This window comes from Anopheles maculipalpis, chromosome 2RL (genome assembly GCF_943734695.1).
Source record: "Anopheles maculipalpis chromosome 2RL, idAnoMacuDA_375_x, whole genome shotgun sequence".
NCBI classification, from domain to species: Eukaryota; Metazoa; Arthropoda; class Insecta; order Diptera; family Culicidae; genus Anopheles; species Anopheles maculipalpis.
The window spans coordinates 96,440,692-96,463,159 of NC_064871.1; the positions used below are offsets into that span (position 1 = coordinate 96,440,692).

Genomic DNA, 22,468 nt, shown 5'->3' on the forward strand with positions numbered 1-22,468 from the left:
ACTACATCTTACCGGTACCAATTATTTTAGCTGGCCTTCGCCGTTGCGTGTACTTTCTTTCGTGCTTGCAATTGCAACAGGTTGAGAGTGCGGAAGGAGAGAGCGAGAAACAATCCGTCTTTTTTTAAAGAAAAAGGTGAAAAATCAACCTCCCCAAAACTGTACTGGCCATAGAAAAGCTAACCTTTTTTTTCCCTCCACCGCACTTTCTTCGTAACGCAATTAAGCGCGAAAGACCAGATAGCGATTTTCCTATTCTGCTACGCCTCCAGCACTCCACACAACCCTCCGGGGTAATCTGCATCGCGTGACAAGTGAAGCCGTCTGCCATCGATACGGCCAAGGCGTGGCGCAAGTGTTGAAATGTGTGTACTGCCTCGCAGCCGGAAAATAAATGAACAGTTAGAAACAAACAGGCAGACCACGCGGCGTGGTGCGCGAATTAGCAAACGTGACACCGGCCGCGCACTGGAAGGCTTTTGCACCAAAAATAGGTCAACACACAAACGCACGTCCTGTCGCAAGTGGCGATAATCTAACCGTTTTCGCAATTCGCGTATCCCGTTGCGTGCAGAGTGCCATCTTTTCCAGGAAAACACGCGCTCCCGCCCCGAGGGGGTGCTAGAACGACGTCCGACGGAGAAAGCGCAACGTCCAAGGGCAACCAGAAGTTGCCGGCGTGTGTTGTTGCGAACCTTTAAACCAATTATGTCGAGCATCTTGTATGGCGGCGCACAACGGCGACGTTTGAAAACACGCTGGACACGCAGGATTAGGGCACCCGCTAAATGCAAGGAATACAGAGTTGCTGCAAAAGGCACAATCCGAGCGAGCCTCCGAGCACCACCGAATGTGTGATTAAACGATGTGTACTAGTGCTCCGATGACACCAATGTCCACAAATCACCCACCAACCAGCTGGAGCCTTGGAGAATTCGTATGCGGGCTTTGATGGCTTTGAAGTCTGATGCAGAGACCGTACACCGCCCGCAGTTAGTGACATCCGAGGAACGAAACCAAAAGGCGGGGTAGGATGGAAATAACAAATCGTTCTGTCTCGAGCTCTGGTTCGCCACAGTTCCAACATCTGCTTTTGCGCAACAGGTGTCGTCGTGTGAAGCATTCGGACAAAGTGAAGCGCATACCTACGAACGGAACCTGGAGCATTTCTCCCCAGGCATCCCCACAGTATGGGAAGATCGATAATTCATCGAAGCGATCCTGAGGATGCTCCCCCAACAAAAGCTCACGTGCATGCGGTTACGAAGGCGATTGAAGTCTAGCGTTTAAGCGACGTTTGGCCACTCATCCATATCTATCCGGTTTCGCTTCACAGGCGGTGCCGCGCCGGTAAAGCACACACACGGCGGGAAAACTTCCCAAAGACGCGGGACTAGATTTAATTAAGTGGAAAAATGACAAGACCGCAACCGGGCGGTGATGGAATGCTTTCCCGGATGGGCGTTTTAAATGGTCTGCCAATCAGGTAACTGTCAGTATGCAGCGTCTTCGGGGTAAAATGGATTCGCCTCTGGAAGGGCCGGAATGTCTACGCTCAAGAACACACCGAGCACAGATGCTCTGACAAGGGTAACTCTTTATTGGTTCAGCAGAATATTCGGCTTCAAAGACTTCCCGTTCGACTTCGTTTGGCGCGTACAGTGTATCTTCAAGGGTGAAAATAGAGGTTCCATTTTACAAAATGCCAACAATAGACAAATTTAACTTCAAGTAGCGCACGTCCTAGGAAAGGCACAGAGCTTCCCAGGAACACTTGCAAGACACAAAATCCAATCACGACACGTTAGCAGTAGTAGCTTCTGGGCACGCCACACACTATCACGTTGATTTATCGCCCAAACTGATCGGCTGTCGTGTTGAAATTATAATTTTCTGCCACTGTGAAACTCTTGTGAATAATTTCCTTCCATTCCTATCTCAACTATGAGGTAAGTTACAGGCACTCGGTGCAAAGAAAAATTAAGATTGAGTTACTCAGATCCATAAGCGTACCAAGCGATCACGACGTAGACTTTGTCCGATTGGCGCTTTGGCGAGCGCTCTCTAGTTAGATAAATTGTATTTATCTCTTAGTTTCCATCGGTTCGTTCGGTTGATGTTGTCCTCCAGCATATGTTGCAATGGTAAACCGCCCGAGCATGATTGCACTTGTTCTCTCGATGTTGGTTGGCAAGTACAAACCAGAGCAAAACCAGAAAAAAACACACAACAGAATCGGTGCCGATACCTTTGGTAAAAACAACGTAACGGAAAAGGATACATACCATGAAACACGATAGACCGGCGACAATTGTAAACCAACTTTTTCCACCCCTTTGAGCCGGGATATTGGTAGCCGAAGCCAATCTGAGCAGATTTTTCCGATTTTGGTGGCTCTCTCTTTCTCTCTTAACGCAGTTTATCGCACGTTTCGAATCTGAGCTTTATTTTCGTGTCCTGGCGTTGTGCCGTTTTTCGCTACCTCGTACCACAAACCCCCAAACCCCATTGGCAACAGGAAGCAACCGACAAACGTCAAACACAAACTCAACGAGAACTCTTTTTCTCCTCCACTCTTTATTCCACACTTAAACCAACCTCACTTCATCGACGTTGTGGCCCCTACCGGGGGAAAATCGAATCAGTAGCCACACCGCACGACAGCGAAAGCTTCGACAATAATCTTGTAATGCTTTCCTCCGACATCGCCACGGTTTTGGCTCGCTAATGGATTCTCGATAAGATTATATCCCGCGTACCCGGCCAATCCGAAGCCACTTGCCGGCAGCAGGGGGTGGGGCGGCTCTGATCGATCGTTAGTGGTTTGAAATTTAAACGTCACACATCCATATTAATGACCTTCCTGTCAGGGGCAGTGAGAAGGATTGGGGAGGAGATGGGGCGATGTTTCGATTTCAATTTCAGGAAGCGAACGAACGAGCGAAAGAAACTTAAGGGAGGAAAAAAAGCACAGGTGGAAAGGAAATTCTAAAACGTGGAACAGAAACGTGACGCAAAATTTGTTCAAAAATGAAGCCAGCACGTGGTTGCTAGCTCTGATTCGGAGCAAAATATTGAAATTTAATTTCCAACAACTGATTCGGAAGATATTGAAGCGAACGTGTCGAAGTTTGCACGAAATTACCCATTCAATAGAGAAGGTGAGTTTTAAATTCAATTTTTGAGACCAAGTTAACGGAAAAAAATAAAGAAGAGGCAGCTTTGAAATGGGTTCATTAGGTTGAAGTGTCGTTAAAAGCACGACTCAACAACTCGACCAACCTTAGGAACAAATCTCGCCTGGATCGAACCCAACTCCAAGCGAAGAAGAGTTTATTTCAGCCGTAAGTTTGCTTATTTGAAATCTAGAAATATTCAAACTGTCGAACTGTCAGTTTGAATCCAAACCTTTAACTGCATAAGACTTTAAAACTTCAACCTTCGTACCAAGAAACTTTGGTAAGAGAGGTTTTTTAGAATAATAAATGAACGCTGGGATAAACTTCTATGTTCTGCCGTCATACTTTAAGAGAACTATCCAACAGTTGTTGACCAACTCCACTCGTAAGAAGAAATTGCTCTTATTTGTGCACCTTTTCCATGCAATAAAATACCATCACCCGTGTCAAGGATTGCGTTCAACGGGGTTTCTAGCTCAAATTAATGCAGGCGATAAAATTGCCCATAAATACTAATATTACTCAATCCTCTATAAGCTCGCCTAGCCAGCGCATTATGATAAATCTAGCCCTCAGAGCCCTCTTCCCCTTGCAGCAAAGGTTGTCTCGAGTCCCCGAACTATAAGCGCGCAAAACTAACAAGCGCCGGGGTGTGTGTGTGTGTGTGTCTATTTTCTCACCGAACCCCTCACAAACGCGAAGGATAACTAACACGTTACAAAGTTAATAGCGGTTTTATTGATTCAGACAGACCCCGCCACCCCGCACGCTCCCTCCAATGCCGTCCAATGCCGGCTTGTCTTATGGCTTGGCACACGACGAACGCAGACGGCGGATCATATCAAACATGACCGGAGCCGCAATGTTGAACGATGCAAATATGTGCACACAAAGCAGAGCGATGTAGAAAGGAGACAGAGTTGGGTCGTAAAAACTGCAGCTTTATCGCATGCCGAGACGTACACGCGACGCGATCCCAACCTGGCGAGAAGGGTTCAATTAAACGGCGGACGCTATTCGTGACGAGTTTCAATAAAGTTTGCACCACTGCTTGGGAAGGGTTGGCATTTGCGCTTGAAAGGAGGAGTGGAGAATCCTCCTATATGGACTCCAAATTCCACCATCCCCATCCGTTATGAAAGAGAGACACGACTCGATCAACACCTTGGATGATCCGATCCTGGAGGTGGCTACAGAGTGACAGCGAACTTGACCCTTGCGTCCACTTGTTGTGGCTCCCGGTGTTTTCAACCCATCGCTCGGCCTCTCACGGCCCATAGGTGTGTAGTCATGGTAGGACACAAGCACACACAAGTATATGTTTACATCACAAAGTTCGACCATTGCGGAATTTCCCTAGAATCCCCCCTCCGGAGCTTGTGCGTCCGGATCATGAACACTTACCTTCAACTTTTCCCAGCGCCAGCACGAATATGGTCTGCACCGCCGGAATAGCCCACGCCACCAGATGGAACAGGTGCGAACGGCTCTCGATCGCTTCGTGGCCCCACTTGAGACCGGCCGCCAGGAACCAGGCCAGCGCTAGACAGGCCCACCACGCGAATGCCGCCATGCAGCAGAAGTACAGCGCCATGAACAGCACCGTGCACGACGTTGATTGACGATGGCCCTGTAGAAAAGGAAAGAAAAATACAAACACACACTGCATTAGCGGAGAAGTTCTCTAACATGCGGAGAGGTTTTCGTATCACGGCATCGCAATCGCAAGAATCGCGGACAACGGGGCGGACGTTCGAATTTAAATTACAATGCTTTTTGCCGGACGGTGCTGGTGTAGACCGTTAGCCGTTGACCGTTCGGTTGCCATGTGCTGAACCAACAGTAGCCACCGACCGGCACGGCAAGTGCACAGACCGGACCGGGTCTGTTTGTTGCTTTGGTTGATTATTATCTAGAAAGTATCGTATGCGTTGATTTTAACGTGAGCTAATAATATAGCGCGAAAAAATTGTGCTCCAAGCAGGCGTAGGCATGCAGTTGTGGGGATAAATTTTATCTAAAATGTATTGCATAAGCCGCAGGCGTCGGAGAACATTCCTCGACACATTCAGAAGGAATTTTTGCAATTTAAACTGATGTTTTTGATTCTGTTTTCAAGCGAAGCGCTTCAGGTTTTTTAGTATATTGCTTCTAGTTTTTAACTTTGATTCTTAAACACGTTACAAAAACGTCTCACATAGATACATAAAAATACTTAAGAACACACCGTATTTTATTTATTACAAACAAAAAAATTCAAAAAAAAATTCCAACAAACAAGAGAAAAACTAAAAATTCACTTAAAAATAAAAAAACATACAATTCTTAAAGTATACATGCAATTAAAATGCAAAAACACAAAAATCAGGATTACATCAGGAGTCAAAAAATAAATACAACAAAGCTTAATAAGAAGAAAAGAATACAAAGCAAACAAACGAAAAGGAAAATAGTTGGATGATAAAGATAAGCAGACAAAAAGAAACATAAATAAAAACAAATAAAATAATAAAAGTAGAGTAATCAACCATAAACACAACCCAAAATGATTCTACTCACAAACTTCTCTCAACAACCAAAAGAAGAAAATTACCCGTGTATTTGCGGTCAGATTGCACCATTTATTTTACGCAACCGTAGCATAACAAAAACGCCTCCGTGTACCATAACGATCGAAAATGTCTTCCTCACAAACGCTCGGACGCTTTTATGTTTCTATCTCCAATCATACGCAATACTCATGATAAATTACACAGCCCTCGTTCATTTACATTCAGCACCAGGCCCGTACCCGGGCCATTGGATTCATCGTGCTTAACCGATAAATGCTCTCACGGGGCCACGATCGACGGACGAACTTACTGCGATTAATTAGAATTCACCAAGCTATTCCTCGCGCTTCCGGCAGCACAGCAAAGGAAGGCGCAACCCTGCAAACACCGAAAACCATTGTGGAATGGCCCTGAACGGCCAAACGAACCACCAAAAAAAAAATCCAACCTCCTCCAACTCAGTGAATCGATTCGCGTGGGTTCACCATTTGAGTGAGCAGCGGATCAAGCCAGTCAGACAAAGTCGTTCCTTTCTTAATCGAACGAAGCGGTTCGTGACATGAATTCGTTAATCTTCTACCGTCGCATATAAGTGGCGTTTCAGGCGGGTGTGAATAATGAACAAAAAAAACATGCTTATCGAGTATCAGGATCAGGCAGCAGGAGGTGTAGAGGTGGGATGTGTTTTGGCGGGGGGTGAACATAATTCATTGGCTAAAAAAAAAGTACAAACTGTCCGTCAGAAGCTTAATGGTGTATATCCTATTACAAAGCATCCGAACACTGGCACCGCGTGTGTGTGTGCTCGAGTGTAATTATCATTTAGTGGTTGATATTGGAAATCACTTGCTTCAACAAGTATTTTTTAATTAAATCTCGCTAGCATCACGTGACACGGGACTAGAAAACAAAAGGCTCAATTATTGATGCTGTGTTATATAATACGCTCTTTGGGTGTTTTAACGTTAATTCGTTTGTTTGCCACTGGATGCTGAGTGTGTTATTTTAATTGTAAATACGTGCTTCAGGCTTTCATCGAAACGCTAGGGTGTGGATTAACTACCCACAGGTACACAACATCGATTGAATTTTAATTAAATTTGCCATAAATATTTCTGATGGAGCAATCAAAATGCAAGTTTAAGAAGAAAAATAATATATTGTGTAATAACATTAACTGAAAAACGAGAAATTCTTTTATACAGATTTATGCAAAAGCTCGTTTTGTTCAGTACCGAACATCACTATGGACAATAAGGCTACAAGTTATGTGATACGAAATTAGTTGAAAGCGTAAATTCATGTTGATCAAAGTTATACACATGAAACATGATGGATATAAATACAAAATAACACTAAAATAATTCCATTACTTTCCAAATAATGGACAAGCATCAAAATCACTCACAAACGTGAACAAATCTCGAATGATTCGAAGACCAAACACGCGGCTTAACTATCCTTTTCAACTCTCGCTCCCAAAACAATCGGATTCCAGCAGAACCCCGATCCTAGAAACAAGCTTACAACACTCCAACTTTGTAATAAATCATTACATTTCACCGTACAGACAGATGGGAAAAGGTAAAGACAAATAAAACAACCATTTAATCTGCTATCATAACAATGCACCCGGCTCGATTCTACGTACTGCCATCAACATGTACACAAAACTTCAAAGTAAGATTAAATAATACAAGCACGTTACAGCGTGCTCGGAACGTATCCATACCAGAAGACAGGAGAAGCAAAACCAGTCCCGTAAACAGTGTTGAAAAGCATAAGTATACATTTCTGCCGAACTGATTGCATCCATTCCATGGCACCGTGTTGTGCCCACCTAGCTTGCGTGTTCTGCCGAGTTAAAACCTTCTCCGCCAGAGACGCGTGCATTGTGCTACAATTCCTTCACCAACTATCCCATCCACACGCCCTGTGTTCCATAAAGGGCACACCGGCTGCTGCATCATCCAAAGGTGACAACGGGGTGAAGGCACGGCGAAGCAATAACTACAATTAACTACAAACCCCCTTTGCGAGTCGACGCGAGGTCGAGGCACCGATGGCCTCACAGCTTCATCAGACACTTCGCGGAAACTGAACCAAGCCAAGCATCAGGTCTCCCGTGGCTCTGATCTCACTGGAATGTGTCACTAACTGTCGCACGCGGCTCACAGTTGTGAAGCAAAAATGGAAGCAAGTGCAACCGACACGACAAATGACGTAAAGGAGGTTCACGAGCCTCGACATAATTTCGGCTGGATAAACCGTACCATCCAGTCGTACGGCCGGGGGGTTCGCGCATTAGTGAATGGACGCTGATTATTCCCGTTGTTTCACCTTTAAACTGTCATCTTTGAGACATAGCCAAGCGCAGCAACCTAGATTATTCAGCCTAGAAGATTCTGCACCACCTAGAAGAGCTAGAAAACGGGACACATAGTTGTATTTAAAAGAGTTTCAAAACGATCCGCTGCACTTATCCGAGAACACGTTCATAACAACCGTGGAGAACGCGGTGAAACACTGGGTGGCACACGGTATCAGGGCAACGAAAACAACAATAAACTGTCGTTTCTTTGCACATCTTCCCCCAACACGTTGTCTCCGGTAGATAAAAGCTCTCTTTAACAACGCGCAAAGCGATTGTTTCCCTTGGCTGAAGGGTGAACCTTGTTTGAGCGTGTGTTTGTTGCGTCATGCAACCATTTCTTATCCGCGGGATTTTTCCTCCACTTCCAGTGCGACTTTGATGTAGAATTAATGTCGTACAGTTGGTCGGTCGTTTTTTTTCCTTTACCAAAAGTACCCACAACAGGCTCGAGGCACACCGACGGCAAGTACCGACGACTGTTGCCCTACCTCAAGCTCCTCCTGCTAGCTGTCTTGGAGCTCGGACGGGTTTTGGGCCTTCATTTTTTGAAGAAAGAGACGACCCCGGTCCCGACAGACTGCCAAGGCACAATCCTTTATTGCATAAATATTTATACAATAAATACGCAGTGCATGGAGGGATCAAACTCGTGCTCTTGATTCCTAACGTCTTCTTACGTCATGTGCGCAAGGCGCGGTTCAATTTCGGTGTTTGATGTTGACTTTCTTTTATTTGTCAGTAACGATGCCTCAAAGAAATAGCGACGAGTTTTGAATACCTATACGGTTTAATTAAAATTATTTCTACACACAAAGTGTCTGACAAACGATGGATGTAACATTAAAAGCTGGACATAGATTGAAATTTATAGCTCAATAAATAAATTCATGCTTTTTCGAGCATCGAAATGATTAAACTAAATTTAAATCGATATTGTTTGACCCTAATTGATGAGACAAGGTTCGCAAGTAAACATAATATTTCAGAACTCATTTTTCAATTGAAAAAACTCCAAAAGTAATACAAATAAAATATTATACAGAGCAAATTTTAAACAGTTTTAATCCAAAATCATTGCACTTTTCTCAACACACCACCATGGTTCATAATCGATCCGAAGGAAGGTTTCCTGGAAAGCTACTGCCAAGCACTGTGCATAACAACCTCCTAAACGAACCTCTTATTCAGACCATCAACTTCAACGCGTCGCCTTTATCCACCAATCCAAAACGCCAAACACCCTTCGCATCGTATCAACGCAAAGGTAAAGCGCGTTACGGTTAACCACTAAACCCGCGTGGACCCGTCTGGAACGGTTTCCATGGTTTCCAAGCTGTCCCGGTTCTATGGCTAAGCATCAGAACATTGCACATCCATACTCTCCCGTACGAGGCACAAACCGACCCGGGAACGGAAGAGAACCAGCCAAAGGAAGCTGGTACTGTGTGTATGTCTCTACGTGTGTGTTAAGACAACATAACAGAAACCTCAGGCATGCTGGAGGTAACGAAGGAAACATGTTTCATCCAAGATGGAAATAATAACAAAGAACTGGTTTAACCACATGTCGTTACTAGGGGAGGGGGTGGCAATGGGGGGGGGGGATTGGAGCGGAGACTGAGTACGCACATTGAAGTCGATTGTTTGAATCGATAGATATTGGCTACAAGGCAATGTTTTCTGTGTGCGTGTGAGGGCCATCTCACAATGCCACACTTCGTGGTGGGTGAACGCGGTTTGAGGGTGGTTGAACTTTCCCGCACCGGTCTCGGCACAGCATAAGCCAGTAGGGATGGGTCGAACATAGGCACACACACACGCACACCTTATGTGCTTATGTGTGACCGTTTGACGTATGCCGCGCACCAAGCCGACATTAAGCAGGATAAATGCAGCCAGCCATGAAAGAAGACGCTAGGAACGGCGGCAGCCAAGGCACACAAACTGGTCTTATCGATGTGGTCGCATCGATGCGTTTGATAGTAGTTTCTGACACCCTCCCAAAATCGACAATAATGAACTCCTCCACGCAAAACCAAACTTGTAAGGGTGATAGACAAGAACGATGATTCATACATCCCGGATGATGTCGTGGAACTTCATGCAAGACAAGAATTCTGCACAAAGATATCCTTTGTCGCCTCCAAACACCCATCCTACTCCATGCGAATTTTCATCCCCCGTTAAACATTCGTAGGACACTCTAGATCTCATATCCTTCACAGATGTATTCTATGCTCATTCTCTCTCTCTCTCTCTCCAGTACTTCAATAAGTCTCCCCAGGGGAAGGTCTCGTTCCATTGTAAAAACCAATATTATCACTGCCATCCAAAAGTCTGTCGATTGCCACATCCATACAGACACACATGCCGACAACTAGAATGGTAACCTTATTCGCCCATGGCGCGCACATGGAGCCTGACATTTATGCACGAAAATTGACTTTGAATCGGACCACACACAAAGGAGAAGTACTGAAACACCTCCTGCACAGCAAAGCCGTCAAGCACAAACGAACCAATAACATTTGTGCCACACATTGTGCTAGATATATGCCACCGGGTGATTGTTGGCTGCTACTGCTGTGGCGGCGGAGGCGGCATCGGCTGCTGTCACGCCATATATTCAATAAAACCTGCCAATACACGTAACGTCGTCTATTAGCTGGAGAATATTACATTTTCCACGTGTAAGCAATCACAATCGCCATTTTTCGTCCATTTTTCACAGCACCACCATAATTGATATCTCCAAATTATTTATCTTGATTGGAACACATTGTGTGGAAATACTTGGAAACACGGATGAATATGTTTCGAACGCAGCAAGGATCAGAAAATCTTTCACGAACAACTGGGTACTGTCCAATGAAGGGGAATTATTTTATGTGGAGGCACAGGGAAGAAACTGTAGGTCCAGTTCTACGAACAATTATAATCATAAATTTTTATGAGAGGAAAAATATGTGTACATCACTTTAATGAACCAGAATTAAATTTGTGAAATAAGTGGCGACTACTCCGAGCCTTTTGCTCACCAAAAGCATGGGTTGTAAATCGCTTGAGCTGCCAGTAAAGTAGTGATGACTCATAGGACTCCTGTCACTGTCCGACCCGGTGTAGAAGGGCGATCAGACAGATCAAAAGCGGGTCCATAATTCTAGTCAGAAATAATCCGGAGCTACACAGCGCAGATCAACCAGTTTTCAGAAGCCTAGATATTAAACTAGGTCACCGTGCAGCCAGTTTGATAGTTTTAGAGTCAGAATTTATAAATTTTTGAAAAAAAATAAATTGAACTCGATGAAGAATTCCTTTCCAATGTACGAGAATTTGATCAGCATACAACGCACACACACACACAAAAACCTAAAACATTCCTCATCTATCCTTCCATCCATTCCTTACCTGTGTGATAGTTGACAGCATTTGCATTCGTCCAATTTTGATATGCGATTGGAAGGGCTCCCGACAGGCGACGGAATCACCGGCCCCAAGTCCAGCCACATACGCACAGCCCACGATCAGGTAACATATCGCCAGAAACACTATCGGACGCTCCGGATACCGAAAGCGGGACGAGTCGATCAGGAACGTTAAAACCTGTGAAATACAAACGAAACGGAGAAAAAAAAATTGCATGAAAACCGAGAGCAAAACGAGTGAGCCTCACACATCTCACGCGAACACGAATGGGTGAACCTACGCAGTCAGAACAAACGGCAAAATATGAATACGAAAGCAGACGAGCAACAAATTAAAAAATCGCCCAAACCGTCAGTTCGAGCTGCTAGCCAACCAGCCGAGGGCCTGTTGCAAATCGGTCCCTCCTTTGACCGTGGCGGTATTCTGTTCTGAAAACCTTCAGAAATTCTGAAACTCTTCTCGCTGGTCCTGGAGACGTCATTATTCCGTACGAAAAGCGCAGGCAAATGAGCATACACGCAGACACATAGGGCACCGAAACGCCGTCATCACTTGAAGCGTGAATGCGCTCTTGCTGCTGCTGCTACTGCTACTGCTACTGGGTCTCGCACGCTTCAGTATCGGTGAACAGCCGCGATGAAGGACTAAACAAATTAAACCGCCTTTTTCCATCAATCACGATTCGAGCCGCACACGGACCCGCGAACGCAATGGAAATTCACTCAACGCTCGTAAATTGTGCGATTCATCACCCGTATCTCGCCGGATCGGCTCGGTGCGCGCGGTGGAGTTTTGCATTCGTCTTTTTTTCTCGTTCCTTTCCGGCTGCTGTTACGGATGCTTCCTTTTTTGGCGCTGGACCTTCAAAACAACCGTCTCGAAACACGGTGAGTTTCGTACAGGACCGACAGCTACTAAAGTAAACTAAATATTTATACCTTTTTGTTGGACGGGGCAGTTACTACAACATACTATTCTTGTTGATCACTCAAATTTTCACGTTTTGTCCGCTTACTGCGTTTTAATTCCTCTCTTACTTGGTTGTGTGTTTCTACTTCGGTTTTTTCTACAAACCTATCCGGGTTACCCAGTCATATGACAGGTCGCTTGAAGGTGATCTCTCTGTTTATAATGGGCGGTTGCATTTAAAATATAATCAATAAAAAATCTTTAAAGATTAGACCTGTTGAGAAATTAATGACTAATTCTGATCGCGAAAGCTTCCAAATTCAAAGATGGAGATGAAGTTGATTAAGTTAGGCAAACCATAAGCATCATCGGAGACTTCGGTTGTCAAGGTGAGTCGACGTGAGTCTATGAGTAAGTCAAGGTGTACTTATCCAACTTATTTTCCACATTCACAACTTTGAGGGACCAATAAGTTAACTAAATTTTCAAATCCAGTACTTCGAAGTTTTCAAACTAAATGTCCATTCCTGACCCATTGTACCAAAGATCTGCCGCACTCTCGAACGCCTAGCCTGGTTCCGCCATTGATCACTTCATCGTGTATTGATTTGTATGTAGTGCTCTCCAGGTAGGTTCAGGTAACTAAGGTTTCCTCCTCACTAAAAGCAGCACATCCATTCCCGTGGTGGTGGACGACTTTTATGTTTTCGTTGTTCTTACTAGGGACATTCATTCAACACACACACGAACTCTGTTTTGCTGAGAGGCATGATTCACATGAGCGGCATTACTTTATTGCCCAGCGTACGCGCACGAAAACGAAGACGGATTCGTACTCGAAACTGCAATGAAATGTGCACACACAGAAAGATGCACTCCGGTCCGGTGCATTTTGCGATTGTTTGAACAACTGCCATGATGAAAGCGAAGTAAACATCTCCGTAAGCATACGTGAAGACCGCTTTGTAGGCGAAAGTCAAAGGGATACGAGGAAACAAAGCAAAAACCAAAAAAAAAGAGCATCCAGGTTACGTGTACAGTGAATGTAAACAAACACAACCAAAAACAGCACCAATTCTTCTGCCGGCATTTCTTTCTTGCTACTCTGTTTCATCATGTTTGCATTTAACAGCGAAGGTGACGTCTTGCAATCGTTGGAAAAATCGCCCAACACAAATTGCAACCCTGAGCAAACCGGACATAAAATCAGTGCGCATCCATGCAAATAAGCCACTACTTGCCGGACGACAAGGGGATGCATTATAATCGGGTAGCAGCACGCTGTGTGTGACGTTCATCGGGACGGCAAAAAAAAAAAGAAAGACAAACACATCCCTCCCAAACAAAATAAACAAATGAAAAGCAAACTGAGCCACCAAAACACCAAAGCTTCCGCCATTACACACGCGAGCGTCAGTTGCGTTTTCTTTGCCGGCATATTCCAGCTCGGTACACTCTTTGAGGAACCGAGAATTGGGCTCTTCTTCGGGTGGGAAAAAACCTTCCTTCACTCACTCCCCAGCGGCTTCTTCTGCTGCTGTTGCTGGAAGGTGCAATAAATCTCCCGCTGCATTCCTTGTGCTGTCAGCGGCGGCAAAAGATTGCGCGATGTTTTTTTGAATGCAGAATGCAAATGGAGGCGACATTAAGGAAGGGATGATTATGTGCACCTGCGGAGTGTGAGATGTAAAATGAGAAGAAGAAACAGAAGACGCGGCAGTCTTCTGTTCCTGTCACCTGTTACTAACGAATGTTCGCAGCTGGGCAAAAGTTTGCCAATTTGGAACGATTGTTATTTGGTTTTGAAATGTTGGTGACTTTTATTTCTGTCCGCAAATGAAATGCTAATAAGCAGTGCTTGTGTTTGGCATTTCGTGGAACATTGAGAATCATGTGAGAATTGTTTTCTGAGGTTGCTGCAACAACAGTTCATTTTTTACATTGCTGTCAAAGATTTTATGGTAAAAATGAGTTTTTATCATTTAGGGAAAATTCTGTTATGTTTTTCGATGTTGTCAGATGTTAAAAAACATCATTCAGTTGAACTTGAGAATTCTAAATCAATTTTATATTTAAAAAGGGGCTCGAAAAAAATATGTCCCTCCTTCCTCTTCCAATTTTAGTTATGATAAAGAATATTTAATTTTATTCTAATTATTATTATTAAAACGCAACTTGAATACCCTAGAAATTAATTGAATTATTTATTTAAAAAATCATTGAGTTAAAAAAGCTAGTAGAAAAAAAATCCTATGTTTTATAGTAACTAGAAACTACTAACTATGAGGTATATGACAACTAAAGCACTCAGAATTGAATCCACACAGAGTTCTGAATATCTAAAATTACGTTCCAAGAGCACCAATCTGACGTGTGGATGAACATATCAATCGAAATAGTTAAAATTCATTATAATAAAACGCACAAGCCACATACAACAAATTCAATATAAATGAAAACAGGTTCAATGTTATCAAACCTAAAAATAAAATAACACATCATCAACCAGCCATCAAATTTCGGTCCAAATCGCCGATCAGCGCGGCGTCCTTCAACCATTTCCGTTGATAGATTTCCAAACTATCCACTGTATGATTGTTGAAACGCTGCCAAAAAACTCATCGCAAAATCAGGTTGAAAGTGATTGAGTTGGGCATTCACATTAATAGTGCACTCGATTCTCATCCACTCCGTTCCTTCCAGCTGCCCGCCGACCTGACCTGATTCAAGCGTGTCCAGCATCGTCGAGCGTACTAAGGCAAACAAATATGACACAAAAATGATTGAGCGAAGTGCTTCATCTCTCGCCCGTGACATTGTCGTCCATCAGAACATTTCCATTTTTGAGCAGAGAGAAGAAAAAATAAACAGAAAAGCAAGAAATGCAAATGGTTGCAGAGATAATAGGGTCATTCTAACAATGCACCGGACATCCTGCTGTTAGAGTTCCACTCGTTGAGTATTGAGGCTGTGCTGCACGTTGGCTGTATGTCAGTCGTGATGAATTTCTGTCTCTCTTTCTGGGCGAATGATGAATCGAAGAATAATTTGTGTAGAAGAACATCATTTTCATATTCATGACATTTTATCAGTACAAATATTCTCACGAAGCAATTTTTGCAATGATGAATAAAAAATGCAAAAAAAAAAGGAAATAACGCTTTACGGGGAAAAATACTTCAGGTGAGAAAATTCTTTCACCTGAACCGATTTTTCCTATTCATCGAAAAATCAATAACAGAGTCCTTCCATGACGATAAGCAAATAATTCGGCTTAGCAATGCATTCAAAATTCTCTCTAATGGAACAAGGATCGATAAAAAAACACCTGCCTTCCTACTCCAGGAAGAGTGTGAACATTTACTATGCACACCTTGTGCATACGGTGATGTCCAGCAGAACGTGACTTCCGGTGGACCAAAATAACTGTCCAGTCAATTCCACGCCCGAACCGCATCCGGTTCAAAAACGTGTTCAAGGGTATAACTACTATCACAAACTGCATGAAAAGTCACCACCTGGCCACGTCCAAACACAAACCACCCGGCTTATCCGATTTGCAGCTGGAACCAGATAGATCCACATCACTATTCAGCACAACTCACATTGGAGGATGTTCCGACCCGGCAATGGTGAACCGCAAAATCACGGAATGGTTATTCTTTTGCTTTTCAATTAGAAACCAACCCACGGTACCGATCCGGATGTTGTTGGAAATTACGCTTGACCCAGCGCACTGGTGGATATAATGCTGTACCGCTGGCATTCGAAGTTTTGGGACATAATGCATCCAGCGCATCCGAACTGCACTGGACAAAAAGGCACGCGAGTCTCATGGTGACAACAGTCCCAACACAAAACCAACCTCAACTACGTCGAAACTGAGCTGCGAATGATGCGTTTGAAAGCGAACCGATTCCGGAAAATGGTGGATGTGAATTAATTTTCGCTAATTAGAAGTGTAGGCTCACTCGACCAAGCGCCGTTGCACTAGACGACCGGATTCCGTTAATGCAGATTAGTTGTGTCCCGGACGAACTTCACAAACTAGACATCCAGCGGTGCAATGGAATTTCCGCGCATGGAAGCTCTTTCATTTTGTTTGAGTTTATGAAATATTTTTGAGAGCACTACGACTGAAATCAAATTTATTTTGCACTGGCTTCGGCGCTGGCAAAAATCGCTTTCAGGATCATCCGAACCGTAATTCAAACTGATCATCAGCAACTACTACAGATGGCTCGGCAAAGAGCTCAGTAGAAATTAAAACCTAAAATTCCAACCACTTGCAATGTTAAGTTGGCAAACATGGGAAGACATACCAAGGCACCAGAAGCTAGCACAGAGGACTGTTCCGTACCAACTTTTTGCCTAACATTGCGCGTGAGGGAGCGAACGGTAAGGCGGCACCAAAAAGCATCATTTTCATTATCTTCGTCCGGGCAGCGGGAAAACTTCAGTAATTATTAATTCGTGTTGGCACATTCCGTGTCCAGGCACGGAGCGTCGAGCGAGAGTTCATCATTATTCCAACCATTCAGTCGGCGGTTGATACGACTGCACAGCAGAGCATTTTCCTTCCGCACAGTTTTCCCGCCGCATAACGCAAATCTCGTGCCCGACACCGGGAGCATGTCACGGATCGTTTTTCGCCAAACTCATATTCCTAGTAATTGTATTATACTCGACGCTATAAAACTCTTCATAAAGTTCATCAGCCACCGCCATTCGGTCGGTCGGCACACTTCACACAGCCCGCCGTGAACTTACCGTGAACAAGCAGCTCGCCACGCATACGGCAGCCCACGAACCGACCCAGTACTTCAGCACGGTACGCTCATTTTCCGAGAAGAACATCGAGTTGCACGGTGCACCGCAATCCTTGGTAACCTGGAATAAAACCGAGGAAGGACAGGAAAAATAGAAAAGGTAAATGTTAGAGCAAATACTGGCGAAAAATCTGTTTTAATTTATACGTGGAATGAGAACTGTGGATTGAATTAGAGTTTGGACACAGCAGTTGCGTTCGCCGGTTCCAACAAACGTGCTGAGCTGCCCGGAGGGAATTAAACCTAATGATCAGACTTAAAGCTTGAATTAATCCCTAGCTCTTCATTTATCAGCAGTACGCTGCTGCTGCTGCCACCAATAGTCACATCATTTCTATTGTGAACTTCAACATGAAAATTGAAGAGGAAATGCCACAAGATAATCTACATCAATAACTCTAAAGCCTCCGTTTTCCAACGTCAACCATCATATTCGACACGACACCTGGGTTTTCGCAATAGAGGTTCGTTAGGAGATGGTCTGCGCATTGCTCTAGATGCGAGACGGGCATACGTGTGCATCTATACGTCGTTTAAAATGCTAAGTAAACCCGCTTTGAACCGTTGCACTAATCGTACGCCCAATAAATCTTCTTCGAGTCGCAATAGTAACGTTACAATGGGAAAGGCTCCGCAGCAAGAAGACTAATACATGATGGACTAATCTTTTTCCGGTTCGTTCACCACTCGCCGCATGTCGTGGGCTCGATGTGGCATCGATTCATCAACCTCAGGACACACACACCCAGGCATCAGAGGCCGATCAGAGCCGTTTGCAGCGAGTGAAGGCAAGTAAATTAGAGCATTGCGATGAAATTGGACCGATAACCGTCGGTACCGAGAGCGAGTGCGTGCGTGAGAGACTCCCAAAGGACGGGGGACACATGCTTTACGATCCCAAGAAAATTGGCCTCGTTTACGTTTCATCAGCGTTTTGATTTATTACTATTTGCATGCGGTGGCCGTGCATGCAGGAATCGAGTGCAAGACACAAATTGACGGTGCATCACGTTTGCGCCACATTTACACGAAGCGAGGAGACAGGACAAACCAGTCCCATCCACCAGGTGGGAGAGGCTTCGGGTCGTACGCTAGGAACCCCACGAGTCGAAATGTGTGTTTAAAGCAGGTCACCAAGAAGGAAAGCAAAACCAGTCCCTGTCGGGCTGAACAGACGAGACGAATGAAGGCGTCCGCGAAAAAGAGAAAAAAAGGACGTATTTATTACACCATTACAAAACAGCCTAACGCCCCAAACCCGAGCTAGAGCATTCGCAGCCAGCGAGAATCATCAAACGATCTCGTTTCAGTTCGACATCACGTTTGCCGATGCCGGTGTGCCCGGTGCGATCCTCATTATAGCAACGCTCGTGATGTTGCCCGTCGTCGGCGTTTCCGAACGGGGTCAGGGTGTCGACCAATCGGTCGACTCTTTGCTACGTCATGCGCGATCATCGGATGTACGGCGTTCATCATCGTAAAAGTTTGATCTTCGTTTTGCCCTATCTTACTGAGCCCCACGCCGCGTATATTTCGCATTAGACACCGTCTGCAAAAGACGGCAAATGTTAAAGGTCCTCCGCAGGATCCATCCGCCGAGTCATAAAACGGTTGTCATCGCATAGCAGCAAATGACTTTTCATCGACCCCTATAGCCCGTGTCCCGGGTGCAGAGAACGTTTGAATAATCGGCTTCCAAAACGTGTTGACCTAGTTCCGCCCCTATCCAGAGGTCTAAACTGTGCGAGACTTATTTTAAAGGGGCGTTTTTTTTTTCAATTTCTGCAGACTCTCTATTTTGATGTCGTTAGAGGATGGACCCAGCGGTAGACTTCGGTCAGGTTCGCCATCGGGCGAACCTTACTATTCGCTATCCTTCTTCTGCATCTTCACGCCTATCGTCGAATCGATCAATCAGCTCGTTCAGGATCGACTCATTTATTGATCGAACGAGATGAGGGAGAAAAAAAGCTAATTAGCTCCGGCTAGATCCAAGCTATCAAGATTGGCATTTTGGTGAATGAAGTGAAAGCTTCGGTTGAAGTATGTTATGGCTGAGATTTGTAAAGCCATAAAATCACAAAGCTCTACCTCAATGACTAGCTGGATCGCTGCAAAGTTTAGCGGAGTGGACGAGTTAATATCTTTATTACATTCAGTCGCAAACTTCAACAGGTCATGTCTGCAGACAGCTTGTCCTACAATTGTAGTCTGTTAATTACCCTACAAATGGTGCAATTACGAGACTAAACGTGCCCTCCGGCGCGTACATTGCGAGTGCTTTCGAGCTCGAGCCAGCTCTTGATGCCACACAGTCAGGTGGACACTCTAGCGTACCAAACGTTTGGGAGCTCTCATCCGTTCATCTGTTCAAAAAAGTAACATTTAAACAGTGCTCTCAACCGACCAACATTATTGAGCAACAAACCCACCACACCGAATTCGCTCCCAAGTGGAAGCTGAAGACGATGATGTTGTCGAATCGTATACAGATGCAAATAGGCACTTCCCAACCTTTTCCAAACGTCCTCCTACTTCTGCGAATACTAAACGGATTGATCGCCGATTTTTTACTTGGGAACAGCGCGCTTCGTACGCTCAACATTTTCCAATCGGCTGCACAACGAGACTGGATAATTTGTAATTGTTTTCCAATCCGCTAATAGCTTTTCCGTGAATCGTTTACCGATTATGCAAGCTGCCGAAAAAAAAAACGACCTCCCCCTACCGGGACACCCCAGTCGGACGGACCGGACGGGTAGCAAAATGCTAATGGAAAATGGGAGCACAGCATGCAACGGGTCGTATCGTTTGTTTCCGCCGTTTGAACGATCGTACGGCATCGGATTGATGGATTTTCCCTGAACCTCGTTGCATTTATGGAGGAGTAAAAGTGCATCCATCCTGCTGCTCCGGTCAAAGTTTTATTGAGTTCACGTTCGGTTCACAAATGCAATTTCAATATCAGGCCGTGAGTTTCTCTCCGTTCATTCCGCAATGGGAGGGGTGTATGGGACTAAGTGAACCTCAATAAGTTTCGGTTCGTCGATCGGTTTTGTGTGGGAATATCTCTGTTGTACGTGAATAACGCACGGATGATGTGGAGGAGAGGTTCACCTAAAATTAATGATAGAAAATGCAATATTGTGCTCATTAAATCCTTTAATCCACCAGCCAGCGGGAAAATCTGCCATGAGCTTGGAGAGCAGACTAATTTATGCGCAGCAATTCAGGATTAATTGATTCACTGTTTTGCATTGGACGCTCTTCTCGTTTTGTTTAAATACTGGAAATGTGAAAATTTACCAATATAACTACATTACTAGAATGAAAGATAAAAAATGTACTTTACTTAAACCAAACTACATTTATTTATGTCATGTTTTGAGCATGTCTAGACCGGTAATGAATCATATTTTTTATCCCTTCATTTACTGTTCATAAAACATCGAATTTTCCTTTAACCATTCATCATTATCTAGTAGCACGCGAACTCTCAGTTCTGCAGAACTTTTGATCGGTTTCGGAAACTTACTTCCGTTCTGTTTACATTCGGTGTGCCATTCAGCCTTCTTCAATATTTACCGTTGAAATTTAATTACTCTTTCACCATCTATTCATCTGCTGCCAGCAACATTCAACGAATATCCAACCCACCCAACTGTATTCTAGTTTCCTCCCCTTGGGGTTCCAAGGGTGAACTCTAGCTTTTTGTACCGCCATCGCTTACTGTCCGCAAAAATCTTTTGATAAAAATTCTTCCTCCTTCGCACGGCCACCACCTCACAAGTTCCAGCGGATGATTCGCCGTTGGGAAAACAATATCAAAGCACCACTTTGATGCCGGTCCTTTCAGGTTGCGGTGGCACAGGCACACCGATACACGCAGCATTCCAATACGGAATATCTGGGACAAGATTGAGACCAGCATTGGGAGCGCCACAACAACGCATTGTACGACCAGCATCCACCAGCCTGCAGCACCGCGTCGGATCTCGCCGGTTGTGCGCGGGTGAGATAAGATTTTCGGGCGTAATATTTTCAGCAAACTCATCACGAAAAATTCCACCATTGCTTCTAAATGAACCGGCCTGGGTGCTCTCTATTCATTCTTTGTGCGAAAGTTACCTCTAACTGTCGTCTTTGGTTTGGTAAGGGTCCCCCACTCGGTCTTTCCCTCGCATCCCCAAGCGCATGCTAGACCAAACCGGAAGCCGGCGGCAAACAACGGCGCTTTTTCCGCATGCCCTGCGCGCCTGGTGGTGTGTCTTTCCGGCGCGCGTATAAATATTTTCAAATTAAAAGTCCCTCCCACCGAGGGCGAAGATCGGCTGTATGGTGGTTCCCGAAAAACAAGGCGTCTTTTCTTTTATTCTCCCACAAAATCCAGCTTCGGCCACCATCATCACCCACCGGATCTCGCTTGTTTGCAAATGAAGGCAAGGCCCCGAAACGAACAACCACTGCCCCAGAGACCGAAGTCAAAGGCATCCCCCCGTGCGCTAGGCTAAGCAATAAATTTCAAACCATCATTCGGTAGAATTTTTCACCCCCAAACAACGATGGCGTATTCTGCTTTTCAAAAACACGCTCAAATTGACTTCAGCAGCGCGCCGCAAAAGAGCGAAAAATCTGTTCCATTCTACCGACGCCGGAGGTGGATATCTGGTTGCAGCTTTTCGGATAGGAGTTGACTGTTGGTGAAGGAGCAGGGTGATGGTGAGTTTTCTTGGAACGCAGAAAGCACCATCCGCAGGCACAATGGGACGGGCGGAAGTAGCAGACTTGCGTTCAGGAAGTTCACATTTACCGAATAAAACAAATAAACTTATCCTTTCAAATTCGTGTCCTGTTCTACAGTCGCAGGGATATTGTCTTTTATGCCCAGCAAACAATTTCTTATTCATGCCAACTTCAGCTTTTGTGTTATTTAATATTCGTAACAAACAAAAAATCTTAACACACTTAGAGGGGCGTCAATTTCACGTGATAATTGCAACAGATACGATTTCTATCTCAATCAACACTTCACTCTCAGTTAATTGGGTTTTTGGTTGCCTTTTTTCCCATTTCCAAATCAAATTTCATAATCCAATCTTAACCTCTGCTTAGCTAAACCATATTAATCACATTAACTCTCGTCGTCCATTGCATGCAGGGAATTGCAAACACAAAAAAAAAAATCCGGCGGTCTCTAAA

The 22,468-nt window shown here is 44.6% G+C and overlaps 1 protein-coding gene across 1 annotated transcript in view; it reads right to left on the minus strand.

Moving 5' to 3' along the window:
* LOC126568011 (frizzled) overlaps nt 1-22,468 on the minus strand; it is a 198,876-nt gene that overhangs the window by 135,351 nt on the left and 41,057 nt on the right. The window contains exons 2-4 of the mRNA XM_050224407.1: nt 17,211-17,330; nt 11,514-11,708; nt 4,584-4,809 (exon numbers count right to left, since the gene is read on the minus strand). Coding sequence (XP_050080364.1) covers nt 4,584-4,809; nt 11,514-11,708; nt 17,211-17,330 — 541 coding nt within the window. The remainder of the gene's footprint in view (nt 1-4,583; nt 4,810-11,513; nt 11,709-17,210; nt 17,331-22,468) is intronic.